Here is an 18,152-nt window from a genome sequence, read left to right as displayed (position 1 = left end):
CTTTCATTTTCCATGTTTGATGGAGATATGAATATAAGAAATACTTCCATTTCCTCAATTAGAAAAAACATAAACATAAAACAGAAATGCAATAGCAAACGGTAAATGACAATGTGGAGAGGTGAGGCTGAACAGAGAACCCATGTCCCATCTAAAATGGCAGCTGCAGGGATCCCTGGGTGGCTCAGCAGTTGAGCGCCTGCCTTCGGCCCAGGGCATGATCCTGGAGACCCGGGATCGAGTCCCACGTCAGGCTCCCTGCATGGAGCCTGCTTCTCTCTCTGCCTCTCTCTCTCTCTCTCTCTCTCTCTCTGTGTGTGTGTGTGTGTGTCTCATGAATAAATAAAATCTTAAATTAAAAAAAACTGTCTAAAAAATAATAATAAAATAAAATGGCAGCTGCTACTCACTGTCCTTCAATACCAATCCACTAGAAAGAAAAGGTGAGCCGCATACATAATTGTAAATTGTGTAGTAACTACAATTTTTTAAGTGAAAAAACCAGTCACAAATAAGACAAACACTGTATGATTTCATTTATATAAGGGATCAATAGTGAAATGTATAGGGATAGAAAGTAGAATGGTGCCTGCCTATGACTAGAGTGAGGGGGAATGCAAAGCTCTTTAATGGGTATAGAGTTTCATATACCTAAAATGAAAAGATTTCTGAAGATAGATGGTGGAGATGGTTGCACAATATCAATGTACAAAACGGTACAATTAAAAAATGGTTTAAGGTGGGGCACCTGGCTGGCTCAGTAGGTAGAACACGCAACTTTGAACTCAGGGTCATGGGTTCGAGCCCCACATTGGGTGTGGAGATTTTTTTTTTTTTTTAGATTTTGTTTATTTATTCATGAGAGACACAAACAGGCAGAGACAGAGGCAGAAGGAAAGCAGGCTCCACACAGGGAGTTCAACACGGGACTTGACCTCAGGTCTCCAGGATCACACCCTAGGCAGAAGGCAGGCACTAAAACTGCTGAGCCACCCGGGCTACCCAAGTGTGCAGATTATTTAACAAAAAAAATGGTTAAGGTATTTTACAGTAAATTGTATGCTACATATATTTTATCAGAATTTTTCAAGACTTTTTCAAATAAAAAAAGGAAACAGGTGAAATCAATTTTAATAATTATTTGAACCCAATATTATAAGATATAATCAAGATAAAAATTATTTTTAAGGTTTTTTTTTAAGATTTTCTTTATTTATTCATGAGAGACACAGAGAGAGGCAGAGACACAGGCAGAGGAAGAAGCAGGCTCCATGCAGGGAGCCCGATGCAGGACCTGATCCGGGAACTCCAGGATCACGCCCTGAGCCAAAGGCAGATGCTCAACCGCTGAGCCAGCCAGGCGTCCCAAGATAAAAATTATTAATGAAATAAGTTTACGTTCTTTTTTTCAGACTGGTTTTCTTTTTTCCGGACTTCCAAGTGTATATTGTACCTGCACTACACACCTTGATTCAGACATACCACATTTCAAGTGCTCAGGAGCCATGTTAGTATGGCTACTGGCTACCCTACTACAACAGCACAATTCTAGTTGATGGTTAACACAAGGGACTGTGGACCACTGTGGCCAGAAATCGGGATTTCACTAAGAAATATTATAATGTTAAATGTTAACAACTAATTGATTTCTTTTTAAATTATGTAAGGAATATTTTGTATGGAGGGACAATTTACATGAATCTTGAGTGTACCACCTAAAGAATTTTAACAAATGTATGTATATAAGTACATACACCCAAATTAAGATATGACATTTCTACCCTATAGAATTTTCCTTCACATTCATTTCTAGTTAATGCCCTCTCCTTGTCCTACTCGGCAACCCCTATTCTAATCTCTAAATCCACAGACTATATTTGCCATTATAGAACTTCAGATAGTGGAATCATTCAATATTTATCCTTGAAACTAGTTTCCTTCACAACATTTTGTAGGAATCATCCAGTGTACTGTATGTAGGCAGTTTATTTTTTTTTCATTGCTATGGAATAATCCAGTTTTATGAATATGTTGAAATTTTGTTTTTTTAAATCCACTCTCCTATGATGAACATCTGGGCTGTTTCCAGTTTGGGGCCATTATGAATATAGCTATCAGAAATATTTTATAAATGATTTTGGATGGACATGAATTCATTTATCTTGGGCATAAAAACCTATGAACTAAATCCAACCCGCTGCCTATTTCTGTATACCCCGTGAGTTAAGAATGGGTATTACATTTTTGAACATCTGAAAAACATGAAAAGAAAAATAGTTGTGATGTGAAAATTGTATGAAATTCAAATTTCAGTGTCCAGAAGTAAAGATTTTTTTTGGAACACAGCCACTCTCCTTTGTTTACATATCATCCATATCCACTTTCATAGTTCAAGGGCAAAGTTAGGTAGCTGCAGCAAAGCCATATGGTTCACAATGCCTAAAATATCCACCACCTAGCCCTTTATAGGAAAAGTTTGCTGATCCCAGTTTTACACAATTCAATGGTTAAAGTAAAACGTTGTCTTACTAAAACAACAAAGGTACATTTAATGGAAAAATACTTTACACTGCATGGATATTTTTATTTAGATTTTAAATAATTTACATTAAATTAAAAATTCAATTCCTCCATCAACACTAACCAGATTTCGAGTCCTTAAGAGCCAGCCATATGTGGCTAGTAAGTACTATATTAGATGGCACAGTATACATGCTTTTCCAAATTTTTTTGAACTAGCTAATTTTATGCTCACAGCAACCCTGCAAGACAGGTAGACAGGTACTATTGGTATACCCCTTCTCCAAGTGAGCCGCCAGTTAAGGCTCAAAAAGGCTAGAAAATTTGTCTGAAAGCACACAAATAGAAACTGATGATGCCAACATTCAAAATCAGGCAGCCCATTGCTAGGGCCCACATTCAGCCACTAGACTATCTTGTCATCCTGAAAATTATAATATTCTTTCTATTGCATGTTTGAACACTCAGCAGGAAACTGTGGCATTTCACAGCTGGAAAATAACCCTGAAAAAACCTGCTTGGGCTATCCACATCTTACAGGTGAAGGACTAAGCCCAGGAAGGGGAAAGTGGGCCTTGTCTTAGTCATGCAGCAATATGGTGACAGAACCATGACCACAACACTCCTGCCTTCGAGGGATCCCACCTCTTGTAATTTTTTGGAGGGATAATGGTGAATAAATTACATTTACTCATTATCAATTTCATAAAAGGGGATTTAATTTAAAAAACCATCTTAGAAATGAATGTATTTCATTTTATAAATAACTCACTCTTTTGTCCTAATTCTTCCTCCTTTCATTATAGACTATGCCAGACTGCCACTAGATCAATAACCAGTTTGGGGGACACAGTCCTAGAGGCTATGTGAACCATGTTATTGCACTATCAGCATTCAGAGGCTACCAGAGGGGATGTGAAAAGAAATCGCAGGGTCAATCATCTTGGTCAAGAAAAAATTACATCTCTATTCTCCCTATGCTAACCGATAGTATTTCTTTCAATATGAATGCAGGCAACAAAGTACCGTAGTATTATTAGCAGTGCCCATAACTTTGTCACCCACCAAAATCAGATACTTATATATCACATTACACTTGTTGTAGACATCTTGAAGTACTGTTTATGCTCATCACCACTCTGAAAGTACAGCAGTTATTTAGTTCACTGTTAGGTCTCTTATTTAATGCATTAATGAAGAAGTTACGTATATTGCCATATAACAATTTTTTAATATATCTTGATTTTAATTTCAATATAATTGGTTTCCTTTAGACCATGTCTTTGTATACATTTAAAACATTATGCCAAAAAAATAAAAAATAAAAAAAAATAAAACATTATGCCAAGAAGGAGTATCAGACTGACAAAGGAGTCCATGACACAAAATACGTTATAAAACCTACTCTATACCTTACCTATACCTTCCCTCAGTCCTCACACTCCCTTATGGCCAGTCTTCAGAAAGGAAGGGACAACAGCTCCCACGACAAATTTCCACCATGTACCTTCCTTATCAGGAATTCTCCACTGGTCCTCATTTTCACCTCTGCCTTCTGTCCTCCTAAATCATCATAAGGTTTCGCCCGTTTTAAGGTTTCATCCATTTTAACCAGAGAAATAGGGTGTGGCTAGAGAGATGCCTAGTGCCAAGATTTAAGGAGGTGCTCACTCTCAAGATCCTGATTCTGTAAATGCAAATTAGCACTTACACGGCCCTGATAGGGAGCTCCCCCTTAAAGTTATGAACACTGGGCACCTCTGGCCTCACCCCAGTTTAGGCCCTGGTATAACCAAGTATGTACTCATAGTTTAAGCAAAGCTCTTGAAAATGCTTCACTCAGCTTTCAAAGAAGTGGGTAGGAAATATCAGAAAGGGAGACAGAACATAAAGACTCCTAACTGTGGGAAACGAACAAGGGGTGGTAGAAGGGGAGGAGGGCGGGGGCGGGGGTGAATGGGTGACGGGCACTGGGCGGGGCACTTGACGGGATGAGCACTGGGTGTTATTCTGTATGTTGGCAAATTGAACACCAATAAAAAATAAATTATTAAAAAAAAAAAAAGAACTCACTCTCAACCCCGGCTCCACATAAGAATCACCTGGACAGCTCTTAAAAATCCCCACTTTCAGGCTGCACCCCAGGCTAATTAAATAAGAATTTCTGCAGGTGGCCTCTGATACCTCTATTTTTTATTTTGCATTTAAAGCTCTCCAGGAGGGGCAGCCCAGGTGGCTCAGCGGTTTAGCGCCACCTTCAGCCCAGGGCCTGATCCTGGAGACCCAGGATCAAGTCCCATGTCGGGCTCCCTGCATGGAGCCTGCTTTGCCCTCTGCCTGTGTCTCTGCCTCTCTCTCTCTCTCTCTCTCTCTCTCTCTCTCTCTCTCTGTGCCTCTCATGAATAAATAAATAAAATCTTTAAAAAATTAAAAATAAAGCTCTCCAGCAGATTCTCAAGTGCAAACAAGGCTGGGAACCAGGGCCTGAGAAGGAGCCTGCTTCTCCCTCTGCCTGTGTCTTTGCCTCTCTCTGTGTCTCTCATGAATAAATAAATAAAATATTTTAAAAAATAGAATTTCTGGGCAGCCCGGGTAGCTCAGCGGTTTAGAGCTGCCTTCAGCCCAGGGCAGGATCCTGGAGACCCGGGATTGAGTCCCACGTCGGGCTCCTTGCATGGAGCCTGCTTCTCCCTCTGCCTGTGTCTCTGCCTCTCTCTCTCTCTGTGTGTGTGTCTCTGAATAAATTAATAAAATCTTTGAAAAAGAAAAAAAAGGAAACCCCTTAGGAGTTTCAGGTGAACCTAAAATCCCACTGTTTGAACTTAAAAAGTGACAGATGATTAAGACTCAGTCCCCATGCAGAAGCACTCATCTCTTCATTCACTCAACAAACATGCCGTGAGTGTTCACAATGCTCCACAGCACAGATCCTCCTCCTTTCCCTTCAGGTAAGCTTGCAGACTAGTGGGGAAGACAGAAATTAGTCAAACCTGTAAAGGAGCATTTACAAACTGATAAAAATGCTATAAAGGAGCAGATGGTGAGAGAAAGTAGGGAAGGGATTATCACACAGAATCATTATCTAACAGGATTAACTCATCCAAGGATTATCTAATTCCTAGGGATATACTTTTGTTTTGATTTACTACTTATTCTTCATTAGGCATTTTACTACTTTACTGGTAGAAAACTGTTAGCTAACTAATCTTATCTAATAGCAATGCAAGTGAATTTCATCTTAGAAAAGAGTATAACCACCAAGTTACAGTTTTACTATTTACAGGACATTCGTCAATTTTATATGTAATTTAGCAATCTTACTCCAGCATTCTTTCTTTCCGTGACTATAAATACTTCTAACTCTCCTACACTTTCTTGAACCAGCTTTACTCTATGCTGGTTCCTTCGTTAATGAATTAATTTGACAGAACCTACTTTAGACAGGATAGTGGGGACAGTCCACAAATCCTGAAGGATAAGAAGGAAGAGGCAGCTATTGGAAAAAAAGGGGGGGGGACAGACTACCAGGAACCCAAGACCTCGAGATAACATGGGTTTTCCTGCAGCAGGAAAGAGATGGCCCAGAAATGGCTAGAAGGCCATTGAGGCCGGGGTACAGATTGCGAACACAAGGTGGGGGGGCACGTTTAAGATGAAGACAGAGAAGCAGAGACTAGATTACTTAGGTCCTTACAGATCAGTGTAGTGACTTCGATTTTAGTATTATGTACAACAAGCCAACCAGTGGAGGATCTCGAGGAGGAGGATGAAAAAATCATTCCTACTACCTCAAAGGAAAAGAAACTAGAAGAGAGAAGAGAGGAGGCCATGAACTCAAAGACAAAACCACTGTGATATCTAGGTGAGTGGCCGAAGGTGGCCCAGTCTAATAGAGAGATGGAGGGAGCAGGCAATGAGACAGGAGCCGCACTGCCAGGTCTGTCGAGGGATTACACTGTGGAGTGAGGAAAAGGGTAGAATCAAGGATGATTTCTAGGTTCCTGGCTTGAGCAACTGTAGATGGTGGTGGCATTGACCGAGATGGGCAGAGCTAGGGGTTTGAGATTAACACACACATAGACACAGACGCATGTAATTCATGAAGAATGGACTGACAACTCCATGACTGTGATAAGGCTACTACAGCCTTTCAGATTAAGTTCTCACAGAGCATTCTCTTTGGCCTTAAAGGTTTGTGTCACCAAACATTAAACTAATGGATTTCAAGCCATAAATTGGAAAATTCTAAGTGGAAGCTCAAAGTCTGGCCCAATCTTGCCCTTATCCTTACTTAACATATGCTGACTACAAATAATTTTTATTTAATAAATCTTTAAATGAAGGAAGAAAAATCAAAATTAACTGACTATATTCAAAGTCTCAGAGGTAAAAGGCAGCATCAGCAGAGGTAAAAAGTCTCAGAGGTAAAAGGCAGCAAAAAGATTTATAAAATACAACTGAGAAAGCCTTACACTTCTGAAAAAGTGTTAATTCTTTACACATATGATAATTTAGAGACACACACACACTTACCTCTCCCCCTCTCTACTCCCAGGAAATTAAGCTGTAGATGTGGGCACAAATCAGATTAAAGACCAGTCTAACTTAAACAACAAAAGTGTCAGAAATATATTCTTGTATACAACAAAGCAGTTTTAACTTCTCCAGAAGATAAAGTTGGAAGATATAACAATAAAGCTTAATGATCATTTACAATGGAATAGAAACTGGAAACTTTCAGTGTCTACCCCAAGTCCAAAAACAATGTGATGTGACTTGAAACTACTTGTAACAGTGACCACTCTGTCTCATAGTGATAGACATCAAACTTGCCACTGAAATAATGCTCTAACAGAAAATAAACTATTTTAAGGAAACTAATTACGTAATACAAAGGGATGCCTTTTGGGTCAGATTTTTTTTTCCCATTCAGAAAATATTCCATGATTCCAGATTATAATTAGCACCTTACTAAACAGAATAATCAAGAAGAGGCCACTATGCATGAAGAGCAAGGGAACTGAAGGCTGAGTTTCTGGTTCCAAACTCTACTAACCTTAAGTCTTTACACAAATTACTCAATGTCCCCTAAACTTCAATTTCCACATCTGTAAGATAAGGATAACAACAGTACCACAGTGGAGACTTCCAGTGTTCATCCATAGCAGTTCTCTCCTTGCAGGCACAGGAGAGAATTACACCTCCCCCAGCCTGCTCTGCAGTTCAGTGGATCCATGTGACAAGTTCTGGCCAATGCACTGTGTGCAACAGTAATGTGAGTCACAATCCAGGACAAAGCATTTAACTGCTAGGGTGAGAAACTATTTCTCTGTTACAGCAATTATAGGAACAGGTGCTTGCCAGGGGAGGGGGGATGCCACAAAACAAAGCAGCCAGGATCACAAAGCCACCACATGGAGGGCAGCTGCCCTAAAGAGTCACCGTGACCCAATGCATAGCAGGAAGCGAACTGGCATTTTGTTAAGGCACTGGGATTTTGGTGGAATTTGTTTCACAGTTTATAGTAGGCAATGCAAACTAACACAAACACCTAATTTAGCAGGATGTCAGGAGGACTAAATGAGATGGTACCTGGCACACATTAAGCCTTTAATAAACATTAGCAGGATGATTGTGGCTCCCTGATGGTTAGGGCAAAAGGACTTTGTTTCCCATAGACAGCCTATCAGAATCTTCTCAGCTATTTAGAGTTGTCCTACAAGGTTCCTGAACCCACTTTGAGGTTTACTAAGAACTTTACAGGAGAGGTGTGGACAGTTGAGTGGTTTCTATCTCAAAATGAGGAAAAGGAAAAAGTTCCTGCATGGCTGTGTGAACTTATGAAAATAATGTAGATCATAGTAAACTAACAGAGAACCTCAACACATTCCTGGAATAACCATCTTCTTCAGAGATTTATAAACCCAGTACTGAGGCAGTATAAATGATGCTAAGAGTTTGGGGCTTTGCTGTTTAAGTTATGGAAAGTACTCAAACATTCACTGGGTTGGAGGCAGGAATGGGAAGATAAGAAAATGTTAAATCAAAACTGAGAAGCTAAATTCATTCTGCCAAAATTTTGGTAGCTCCATGGTACTTAGTAATCATTAAAAGAATTGGCGGACTAAAGGACAGTAATCAGGAACTGGTGAACTAAAGGACAATCATATATGATATGACTGGTAGGGACAGGAGAGGAAATAGGGATGGTTCCACTCCAATTCTCCCAGGTAATTGTCCCTTTGTCCCTAACAAAACTTTATTTTTTAAAGATTTTATTTATTTATTCATGAAAGACACAGAAAGAGAGATGCAGAGACACAGGCAGAGGGAGAAGCAGGATCCATGCAGGGAGCCTGACGTGGGACTCGATCCCGGAACTCAATCCCGGGACTCCAGGATCACGACCTAGGCCGAAGGCGGGCACTAAACCGTTGAGCCACCCAGGGATTCCCCCTAACAGAATTTCAAATGGCATTATGGATATTCCTCAAGAGGAAAATTAAACCAAATGTTTTTATTTTGCCACAGGCTCTAGAAATCCTGTCCTGATCTTCTGCTAAAGAGCAAAATCTATTTTAACTTCAAGTCCATTAAAAGGCATGAATCTTAGGTCACTCTCTGAATTTTTTTCCCATTTCAAGAATAAAAAAAAAAGAAAAAGAGGGACACCTGGGTGGCTCAGCAGTTGGGCGCCTGCCTTCAGCTCAGGTTGTGATCCAGGGACCCGGGATCAGATCAAGTCCCACATCAGATCAAGTCCCGCATCGGGCTCCATACCGGGAGCCTGCTTCTCCCTCTGCCTATGTCTCTGCCCTTCTCTCTCTCTCTCTCTCTCTGTCTCTCTCTCTCTCTCTCTGTCTCTGTCTCTCATGAATAAATAAATACATATTTTTTAAAAAAAGAAAAAGATGGAGATCCCTGGGTAGCTCAGCGGTTTGGCGCCTGCCTTCAGCCCAGGGCATGATCCTGGAGTCCCGGGATCGAGTTCCGCATCAGGCTCCCTGCATGAAGCCTGCTTCTCCCTCTGCCTGTGTCTCTGCCTCTCTGTCTGTGCCTCTCATGAATAAATAAATAAAATCTTTAAAAAAAAAAGTAAGATGCCTACTACATTTTCTTTATTTTACAAGAGTGGAAGAAGCAAGGAGAAATTCCACACATGCTTATAGAACAGGCCTTAAGCCCATGAAAAATGGTTCTTATAAACAAGACAGCCATCACAGACAATCAGATGTATAAATGGGAGATACTTACCACATTTAATACTCTCTATCCGTACAGGAAGGCCAGACTGTGCAGCAGCAATCAGCTTTAAGGCAATGTAAAACTGTGTTGGACCAAAATAACCAACCCGCTTTGCACCACACAGTTCTGTGATCTGAAAACAGAGAAGAAAAACCAGCCTGAAAACCCCATTTCATAACAGGAAAATGAGACAAGATATATTATGAAATCTCAAGGATTTCACAGCATAGCTAACCAAAAACTCCCTAGAGAACCTATGTGTACACACCGGTTGGGGTTTTTTCCCTCCAGTTTACAGAAGATTTTCAATTCAGATAATTAAATCCTACCTACCCATGATGTTTCAGGACTGAGTGATTATTCCTCCTCTTCCAAAGATAAAAATAAATGTGACAAAGGATGGCTGTTACTGTTCTTACAAAAGAGAGTGACTCGTTCAGGGGGTGGATACTAATGTACAAAGTCTAGAAGATCACTGAGGTGAAAAGAACAGGTTAGTCATTACCACTACTTGTGGATTATCTCAGCTGATCAAAACTAAAAGTGAATTAATTATTTTTAAAGTTTTCAGGCAACAGGATTTCCTAAGCATTCAAATTACATCACAAGTGCTCACTTCAGAGGAAAAGTAAGGGGAAGGGGCTACAAATACAAATGTCTTTAAAATCTTGCAATGTTTAATTTGCAAACCTTTAACACATATCCTATTGGTAGTTTTTCTTTTTAAGATTTTTATTTATTTACTCATGAGAGACACTGAGAGAGAGATACAGAGACATGGGCAGAGAGAGAAGCAGGCTCCATGCAGGGAGCGCGGATGCAGGACTCCATCCTGGGACTCCAGGATCATACCCTGGGCCAAAGGGAAGCACTCAACTGCTGAGCCACCCAGGCACCCCCCTATTGGTAATTTAAAACTAACAAACATTCAATGACTTTTTAAAGTTATTTCAGGGGATCCCAGGGTGGCTCAGCAGTTTAGCGCCTGCCTTCAGTCCAGGGCATGATCCTGGAGTTCCGGGATCGAGTCCCCTATCGGGCTCCCTGCATGGAGCCTGCTTCTCCCTCTGCCTGTGTCTCTGCCATTCTCTCTGTGTCTCTCATGAATAAATAAAATCTTAAAAAAAAAAATAAAATAAAATAAATAAAGTGATTTCAAAGTAATACCTAAAAGTTCAAATAATAGTAAGAGGGGTGAAGCTCTAAAAAGCACTCCCCACTTCCTTTGGCCTAGAGGAAAACATTATATTCTTTTAGGAATGTTCTGTGCATATATACAGCACACACCTGTGTTTTTCCTCTTGTTTATTCAACACTTTATACAAACAGAATACCACATACTATTTTGCAACTTGTTTTCATTTATCATTATCCCTTAAAGAAAAATCTTCTCTATCAGCACAGTTAAAATTACATCTTTCTTTTAATAACTACATAATATTCTGCTATAAAGATACACGTGGATTCTGTTTTTTAGTTGGTCCTTATGGATGGGCTTTTAGATTTCCAAACTATAAACAGCCACTAAAACCTAAAGAAAATTCCTATAAAAATTCAACTAGGATGTTTTAGCAAAAAATGGGGGAATAAGGGCCTCCAAAAAACTCCTCCATCAATGCAATAAGAAAACCAACTAAGAAAATGGACAGAACTCTCGAAATTAACCAAAATCTTGCAGCAATCCAGGGAGCGTTTATTCAAGAAAAGCTGCTGAATCTCAGGAAGAACACTGAGCTTTGTAGTATGTAACTGGCCTTACACCCATGCCCCCAGCCGAACTGCAGACATTTTCACCGACATTTTCACCGAGGTTGCAAGCTGGGGATGCCTGCAACCAGACAAACAGCCTAGCAGCCACAGGAGAAGGCAGGACAGGGATGGGCTTCTTGAATGTATAGATTAGTGTTTTTCTTTCTCTCATTCTCTCTCTCCCTTCCTTCTGATACTTCTAGTATTTCTCATAGCAGGTGGTCTCCCTCTCCTAGCCCTAGACTAGGAGCTGGGGTTGAGAGGAGAGAGAGTCCTTTCTTCTTTGCTGGACCCACCAGGAATGGAGCTTTCCTCATATGGAACTGGTAGGGGAGACATGGGTAACAGGTCATGGCTCAAATACTGCAGATTTGCTGCTCACCACAATTTAGGAGATTTTCTTGAATGCTTCTCCACTTGCAGTATGTCCTCAGGTCAATTTCCAATGACTTTAAATGATTATTTTTTATAATTTTTTTGTTACCATTTAAATGGTTGTTTCATTGGAGAGGGTCAGCTGAGTTTCTCATGTTGCTGTTAGAAAAGTCAATCCTCCCTAGATTCATTCTTGACCAGAGAAGCAATAGGGTGTTATGGTAAAGAGAACAACCCTTGCAGTAAAGAACTTGGTTATGAATCCTGGCCTGGGCACTAATTAGCTGTCTGCATAGCCTAAGGCAAACTACTTAACTCTTGTGCCTCAGTCTCCCCATAACTGTAAAGAGAGATAATGGTAATTACCTCATGAGAGCTAATTAACAGTGTTGACAATAGTATCCATTCAATAAATGCACCACTGTCTGATTTATTGACCCACTTATCTTATTTTGTTCCCGGTCTAGCTGCATATTAGAATAACCTGGGATGCCTGGGTGACTCAGCGGTTGGCTCAGGGTGTGATCCTGGAGTCCCGGGATCAAGTCCTACATCGGGCTTCCTGCAAGGAGCCTGCTCCTCCCTCTGCCTATGTCTCTGCCCCTCTCTCTCTCTCTCTGTGTCTTTCATAAATAAATAAAATCTTTAAAAAATAATAATAATAACCTGAGAAGCTTTTGAAAAATACAGTTACCTAGGCCCTACCCCCCAAAGATTCTGCTTTAGCTGGTAAATTATGTGGCCCAGGCATGAGTATTTTTGCAAAGCTCTCTAGATAATTCTAATGTGTAGCCAAGGCTGAGAATCACTGCACTTTCAGTGATCTCATTCTCTCTCCAGGCTTCAATTACCTTACAAATGATCACCAAATCACTCTCTCCAAATGTAACATCTCAGACACTTCATGCACTTTTTCAAAACCCTAATGTGGGACCCAGGAAATTTAACAAAAATCCCCTGCCCCTGGACAAGCAGAGCAGGACTAACTCCATTTTGTGCTACACCCGCCATCTCCTGTATGACCCCCACATGACCTGCTTATTGCTTAAGACGCTCCCCCACCCTAGTCAAGCCGCTGAGCACACCCTTATCGGAAATCAGCTCATAAAAATGTAACCCCGCCTTGTGCCAGCCAAAACTGCGTGCCAATTCTGACCAGAGTGATAGGCCAGATCAAATGGTCACTATAGGGCAAATTGTGATTCAATTGGCCACCTGCGTGCGGACCGACATGACTGTGCAACTTTCTATGTGTGTTACAATCCCATTGGCCACTGGCCCCTATAAAGCTGCTACGCCTCTTAGCCTCGGGGTCCAAGTCCCTGCTCCGCTGTGTCTCTGTGTCGGGTATACTTGGACCCAAGCTCAAGCTTGCAAATAAACCCTCTTGCGCTTGCATGGGTGTCGGCTCCTTGGTGGTTTCTCGGATTTGCAATCTTGGGCACAACACTAACATGGATACCCAATGCCATCTCAGACATAACATAAATAAATCTCATTCATTTGCCCTCCCTACACATCCTGGCACCTGTCAATTAATCTTGCTGATGTCAACTATCCACACCCTAAATCAGAAACTTCTCTTCAATGGTGACCATATCCAGTTGATCCTACCACCAACCCAAGTCCCAAACTAAGGCTATCTTCTCCTCTGTCATAGCCTTAACCCTTCCTAGGATCTCACCTGGCTATCATGACAGATTTTTTTAAGTAGAATTAACACACATAACCATACAGGGACAGATTTAACTTTTTCTAACCTTATTCCATTATTTGGTATTCTTTTCACAACAAAATAAGCAGGCACTAATATTGAGAGAGGAGAAGAACCCCTGAGTGTGACTTTCAGATAATAGTGAATGTTCCTCAAGTAAACAAGTAGACATCAATAGTAATTATCAGGGGCACCTGAGGGGCTCGGTTTTTAGGCATCCAACAGTTCGGCTCAAGGCAGGATCTCAAGGTCCTGAAATTGAGCCCTCCATTGGATTCCATGCTCAGCACGAAGTCTGCTTCTCCCTCTCCCTCTGCTCCTTCCTCCATTCTCTCTCAAATAAATAAAATCTTTAATATTTATATATTTAAAAATACTAATTATCAGAATTTGTTTCTAGAAGAAATATAATATTCATATGGAAAAGCATAACATACATACAGAGAAGCATACAAATCCTAAGTATATAGTGTATGGGAGATGAGTTTTCATAAATGGAACACAACTACATAACCAGCAGCCAAGATCAAGAAATAAAACATTACAAGCCTTCTAGAAGCCCCCCCAGTGCAGCTCCTTTCAATCACTACCCATATGCCATTTTCCTAACTTCTAATACCACAGATTAGTCTTGCCTTTTTGGGAACCTTATATAGTCAGAATATGTACCCACATGTCTGGCTTCTTTGTTCAATATTGCTTGTGACATTCTTCCAAGTTGGTGAGTGAAATTACAGTTCAGTCATTTTTGTTGTTATTCAAATACTTGTGTGGATATATCACAAATTACTTATCCTTCTGCCACTGGACATTTGGATGGTTTCCACTTTGAGTCTATTCTGAATCATGCTTCTCTAATATTCTTGTTCATGTCTTGTCAAGACATGTAGAGTGGAATACATTGGCCTGAAATAGATTTCTCTTTAGGTTTTTAAGAGTGGTAACTAAAAAAAAAAAAAAAAAAAAAAAAAGTGGTAACTGCTTGCTTACCAGATATGTTTATGTTTAGTGTTAGTAGATATGGCCACGCTGCCACCAACAGTGTTTGAGAATTCAGTTTGCTTTATATCCTTGCCAATACTGGCTATTTTTAGGCTTTTTCATTTTCACCATTCTAATGGCAGTGTGGTAGCATCTCACTGTAGTTTTATTTTGCATTTTTCTGAGAACCAGGAAGCTTACCACCTTTTCAGAGGATCATAGGTATTATGGCTCTGATACCAATCCTAAAATGTTAAGGCGGAGGTGTCCCACACAGCACCAAGTAATTCTCTAGAGGACACCTGAGTGTCCTACAATTCAACTCAACTCTGACAGGATTACCCAGAGACAGCATCAGATTGCACAGGTTAAGGGTTCAGCCCTCCAAGATGGGCCCCCTTGGTGCCTTGCCCCCCTTCAGACATCAGGTTGTTATCAACTGGCTATAAATCAGAGGTGCCCATGACCTCCTCCTCAGGTTTAATTTGCTAAAACAGCTCACAGAACTCAAAGAAACATTTTACTTGGTAGATTAACAGTTTATTACAAAAAGGATATAACCCAGAAACAGGCAAATGAAGGAAACGAAATGGGGCAAAGTATGGGGGAGTGTGCAGTTTCTATGGTCTCTTGGAGCACCACTCCACTCTCCCCAAATATCTTGTGCTCACCAACCCCGAAGCGCTCCGAACCCCATCCTTTTCGGGTTTTTATGGATGCTTCATTAAATAGGCATGATTGATTAAAAACCACTGACAATTGGTGATTAATTCAACCTCTAGCCCCCTCACACCTGGAGGTTTGTGGGGACCAGGTATCAAAAGTTCCAAACCTCTAATCCCAAGGTTGGTTCCCTTGGCAACCAACCGCCATCCTGGTTACCTGAGGGCTAACCCTAAATCACCTTATTAACGTAACAAAAGAACATTTACTGCTCTGATCACAGGAAATTCCATGGGTTTTAGGAGCTCTGTGCCAGGAACTGGGTTGAAGATCAAATATATATTTCTTATTATAAATCACAACATTACAACAGGCCATTTGCATGTGACTGATTCTCTACTAATCTCCATGAAAGGGCACCTGGGGGTTCAGTCAGTTAAGTGTCTGTCTTCAGCTCAGGTCAGGATCCCAGGGTCCTGGGATCCAGGCCCACGTCAGGCTCCTTGCTCAACAGGGAGTCTGCTTCTCCCTCTGCTTCTGTCCCTCCTCCCCACTTGTGCTCTCTCTCTCTCTATCTCAAGTGAATAAATAAATCTTTAAGAAAAAAATCTCCATGAAACAGGGAGATGTGTTTGTTGTTGTCAGTTCATTCTCGGGGTCATATTGCCTACACTTAATAAATAGTAGTTGAATAAATACTTTTTCTGACCCATACTCACCTCAGCTCATCTTCCAATTCCAGTTTGTCCTCCATACTGTCTGCATATTCTTCCTTTTGAAAGCTCACAATACTGTTCTCATGCCTTCAGACATCTCATCCTGGAACTCCACCATCCTCAGGACAATATTCTATCTCCTTAGAATGGCATTCAAGTCCCTTCACAACTGGCCTGGAGCAGCTTCTCTAGTTTCATCTCTGAATACTGACGAACATACACACATGCACACATATTCTATAGCTGCATTCTGCTTCTCCCACTTTTAGACACATCTTGTACTTTCACATATCTGTATCTATGTACATGGTGCAGAAGATGGGAAACTAAATAGCCTTAAAGTTAAGGCTGGTTTGCGACATGGAAAACTGATTAGTTTTGTAACTTTGGGCAAGTTTGTTTAAATCTGCCTAAAACCTAATTTCCTCATATGTAAAATAGAGATAGTGCCTCCCTCATAGGACTATTATGAAAAAAAAAAAATGTACTAGTGTACTAAATGAATGTAATACAATGCTCAGAGATGTTCAATAACTGTTGAGTTATATCCCACCCCAACTTACTCCCTCCATTCTTGAATGCTACTTCTCTGAAGCTCCTTCCTTCCCAAGTGCCCAGGTATAGTTTATTTTCCCTGTGTATTCTCTGACTCTTCAAATATCTATAAATGTCCATCACATGGTATACTGTCTTGGATATGCTTCCAAATAAAATGGGGGAGGGAAGTAAGTGGAGCAGAGCATATGGGTGCAACACTATTGAAGCTGGGTGATGCATTCATGGGGGTTCATTTGCCTACTACATACTTACATCAAGTGTTTGACATTCTCCACATTCAAGTTTTTTCGTATCTATTTCAGCACTTATCACATTATAATTATCTGTTTATCTCTATTAAAATGTTTTCTCTCCAAAGGCAAGGAGTAACTTCCATTCACCTCCTAGCACAAGGATAGGCATCCAGGATTTGGTCAAAAACATTCTCAATCAAGTGAATAAACCAGCCCTCACAAATAAAAAGTAACTGTTGTATAATATATCCCTTACTGTGAACATAGAAATTACACATCTTCAGGTACAGGCTTGCCTATACATGGGAAGAAAACACCAACATCATCAATGTGGTTCCAGCATCAATATAGTTGTCTTGCAAAACAATCAATCCCTAAGAAATTATAATCCTTGACATGTGAACAATTTAAAAACTACTATTTCAGTGTTAATTTAGTATCAAGTTAACCTTCAGTTATCTTTGCCATAAGTAATATATAGAACCGAAAAGCTCCCAACTAAGTGTAAATGAAATTGCTGCTAAAACCTCCATATGGTACGTTGAGACCAACACTCAAATCTGGCATTAGTAAACTGCTTTATTTACCTTGGAAAGTGTCCTTTGGTCCCATACACCACTAGGATCACTGCTTTTTATAGCAAACATGGAATATACACACGTAAGTGAGGTAAACCCATAAGTCACTTTTCTTGCTCTTTGTACTCTAACCCTCCAAGAGACATGCCAAGAACTTTCTGAAATATTCAAGCCATAAGGAAGATAAAGTAATTATAAGCCTTTGGAACTTACCTGTGGACCCCTGTAAGCCTGAGATGTCTCAATTCAAAAAGGAGGTTAATTTTCTAAGTTTTGTTTCTCAAGGTTCAAGATGTTCTAAGTCAAATTCTCCATGGAAAAGCTCTAAATTGTGGGTAGAAACGTTTTAACACAAACTAAAGATAATAAGGTGGTGCTTATCCCAGATACTCAATTAAGCAGGAAATATTTTATATAATTGCTCCTTCAAACAGTCCAAGTTACCAACCATTTCTCAAAATAAAAGAAAAAATACAAAGATTTCACTCCTCTTTTTCTAAACTCCAAACCTGTAACACTCTCAGCTGGATCCATCTCAGATTACATGTGCAAATTTCTGACACAGAACAAGAACCTATGGACTCATATTTGTTTTCTCAGGTGGAAGGCCAGAGATGGAAAAAAAGGAATAGATGAAATCAACTTCCTTACAGCTTACAGATGTACACTAAACTGTGGGGGTGCTGGATACAAATCAGAAAAATTCACCGACCATTTGGGAGAAACCTGGACAAAGTTCTGGAGGAAGATTGAAGGCCACTAAAATAGCTTCCCTCCTACCTAATTCTGAAAGATTAAGTGACTGTGCTGAGTAATCAGT

General features: G+C 40.2%; 1 protein-coding gene across 14 annotated transcripts in view; it reads right to left on the bottom strand.

The window, feature by feature from the left end:
- Window positions 1-18,152, bottom strand: part of REPS2 (RALBP1 associated Eps domain containing 2) — a 231,362-nt gene that overhangs the window by 158,580 nt on the left and 54,630 nt on the right. For 12 of the 14 annotated variants that reach the window (XR_003132118.3, XM_025437486.3, XM_025437476.3 and 9 more), the window contains exon 2: window positions 9,775-9,898. Coding sequence is in view for 10 of the 14 variants with exons in the window: in XM_025437486.3 (XP_025293271.1) it covers window positions 9,775-9,898 (124 nt within the window). In the remaining 4 variants the exon portion in view is untranslated. Of the gene's footprint in view, window positions 1-7,576; window positions 7,717-9,774; window positions 9,899-10,098; window positions 10,212-18,152 lie in introns of those variants that run through there. The other 2 variants (XM_025437529.3, XM_025437544.3) reach the window with 2 other exon arrangements.

Source organism: Canis lupus, chromosome X, assembly GCF_003254725.2.
Source record: "Canis lupus dingo isolate Sandy chromosome X, ASM325472v2, whole genome shotgun sequence".
NCBI lineage: Eukaryota > Metazoa > Chordata > Mammalia > Carnivora > Canidae > Canis > Canis lupus.
The sequence above is the reverse complement of the archived record's forward strand: the minus strand, read 5'-3'. Positions and strand labels throughout refer to the sequence as shown.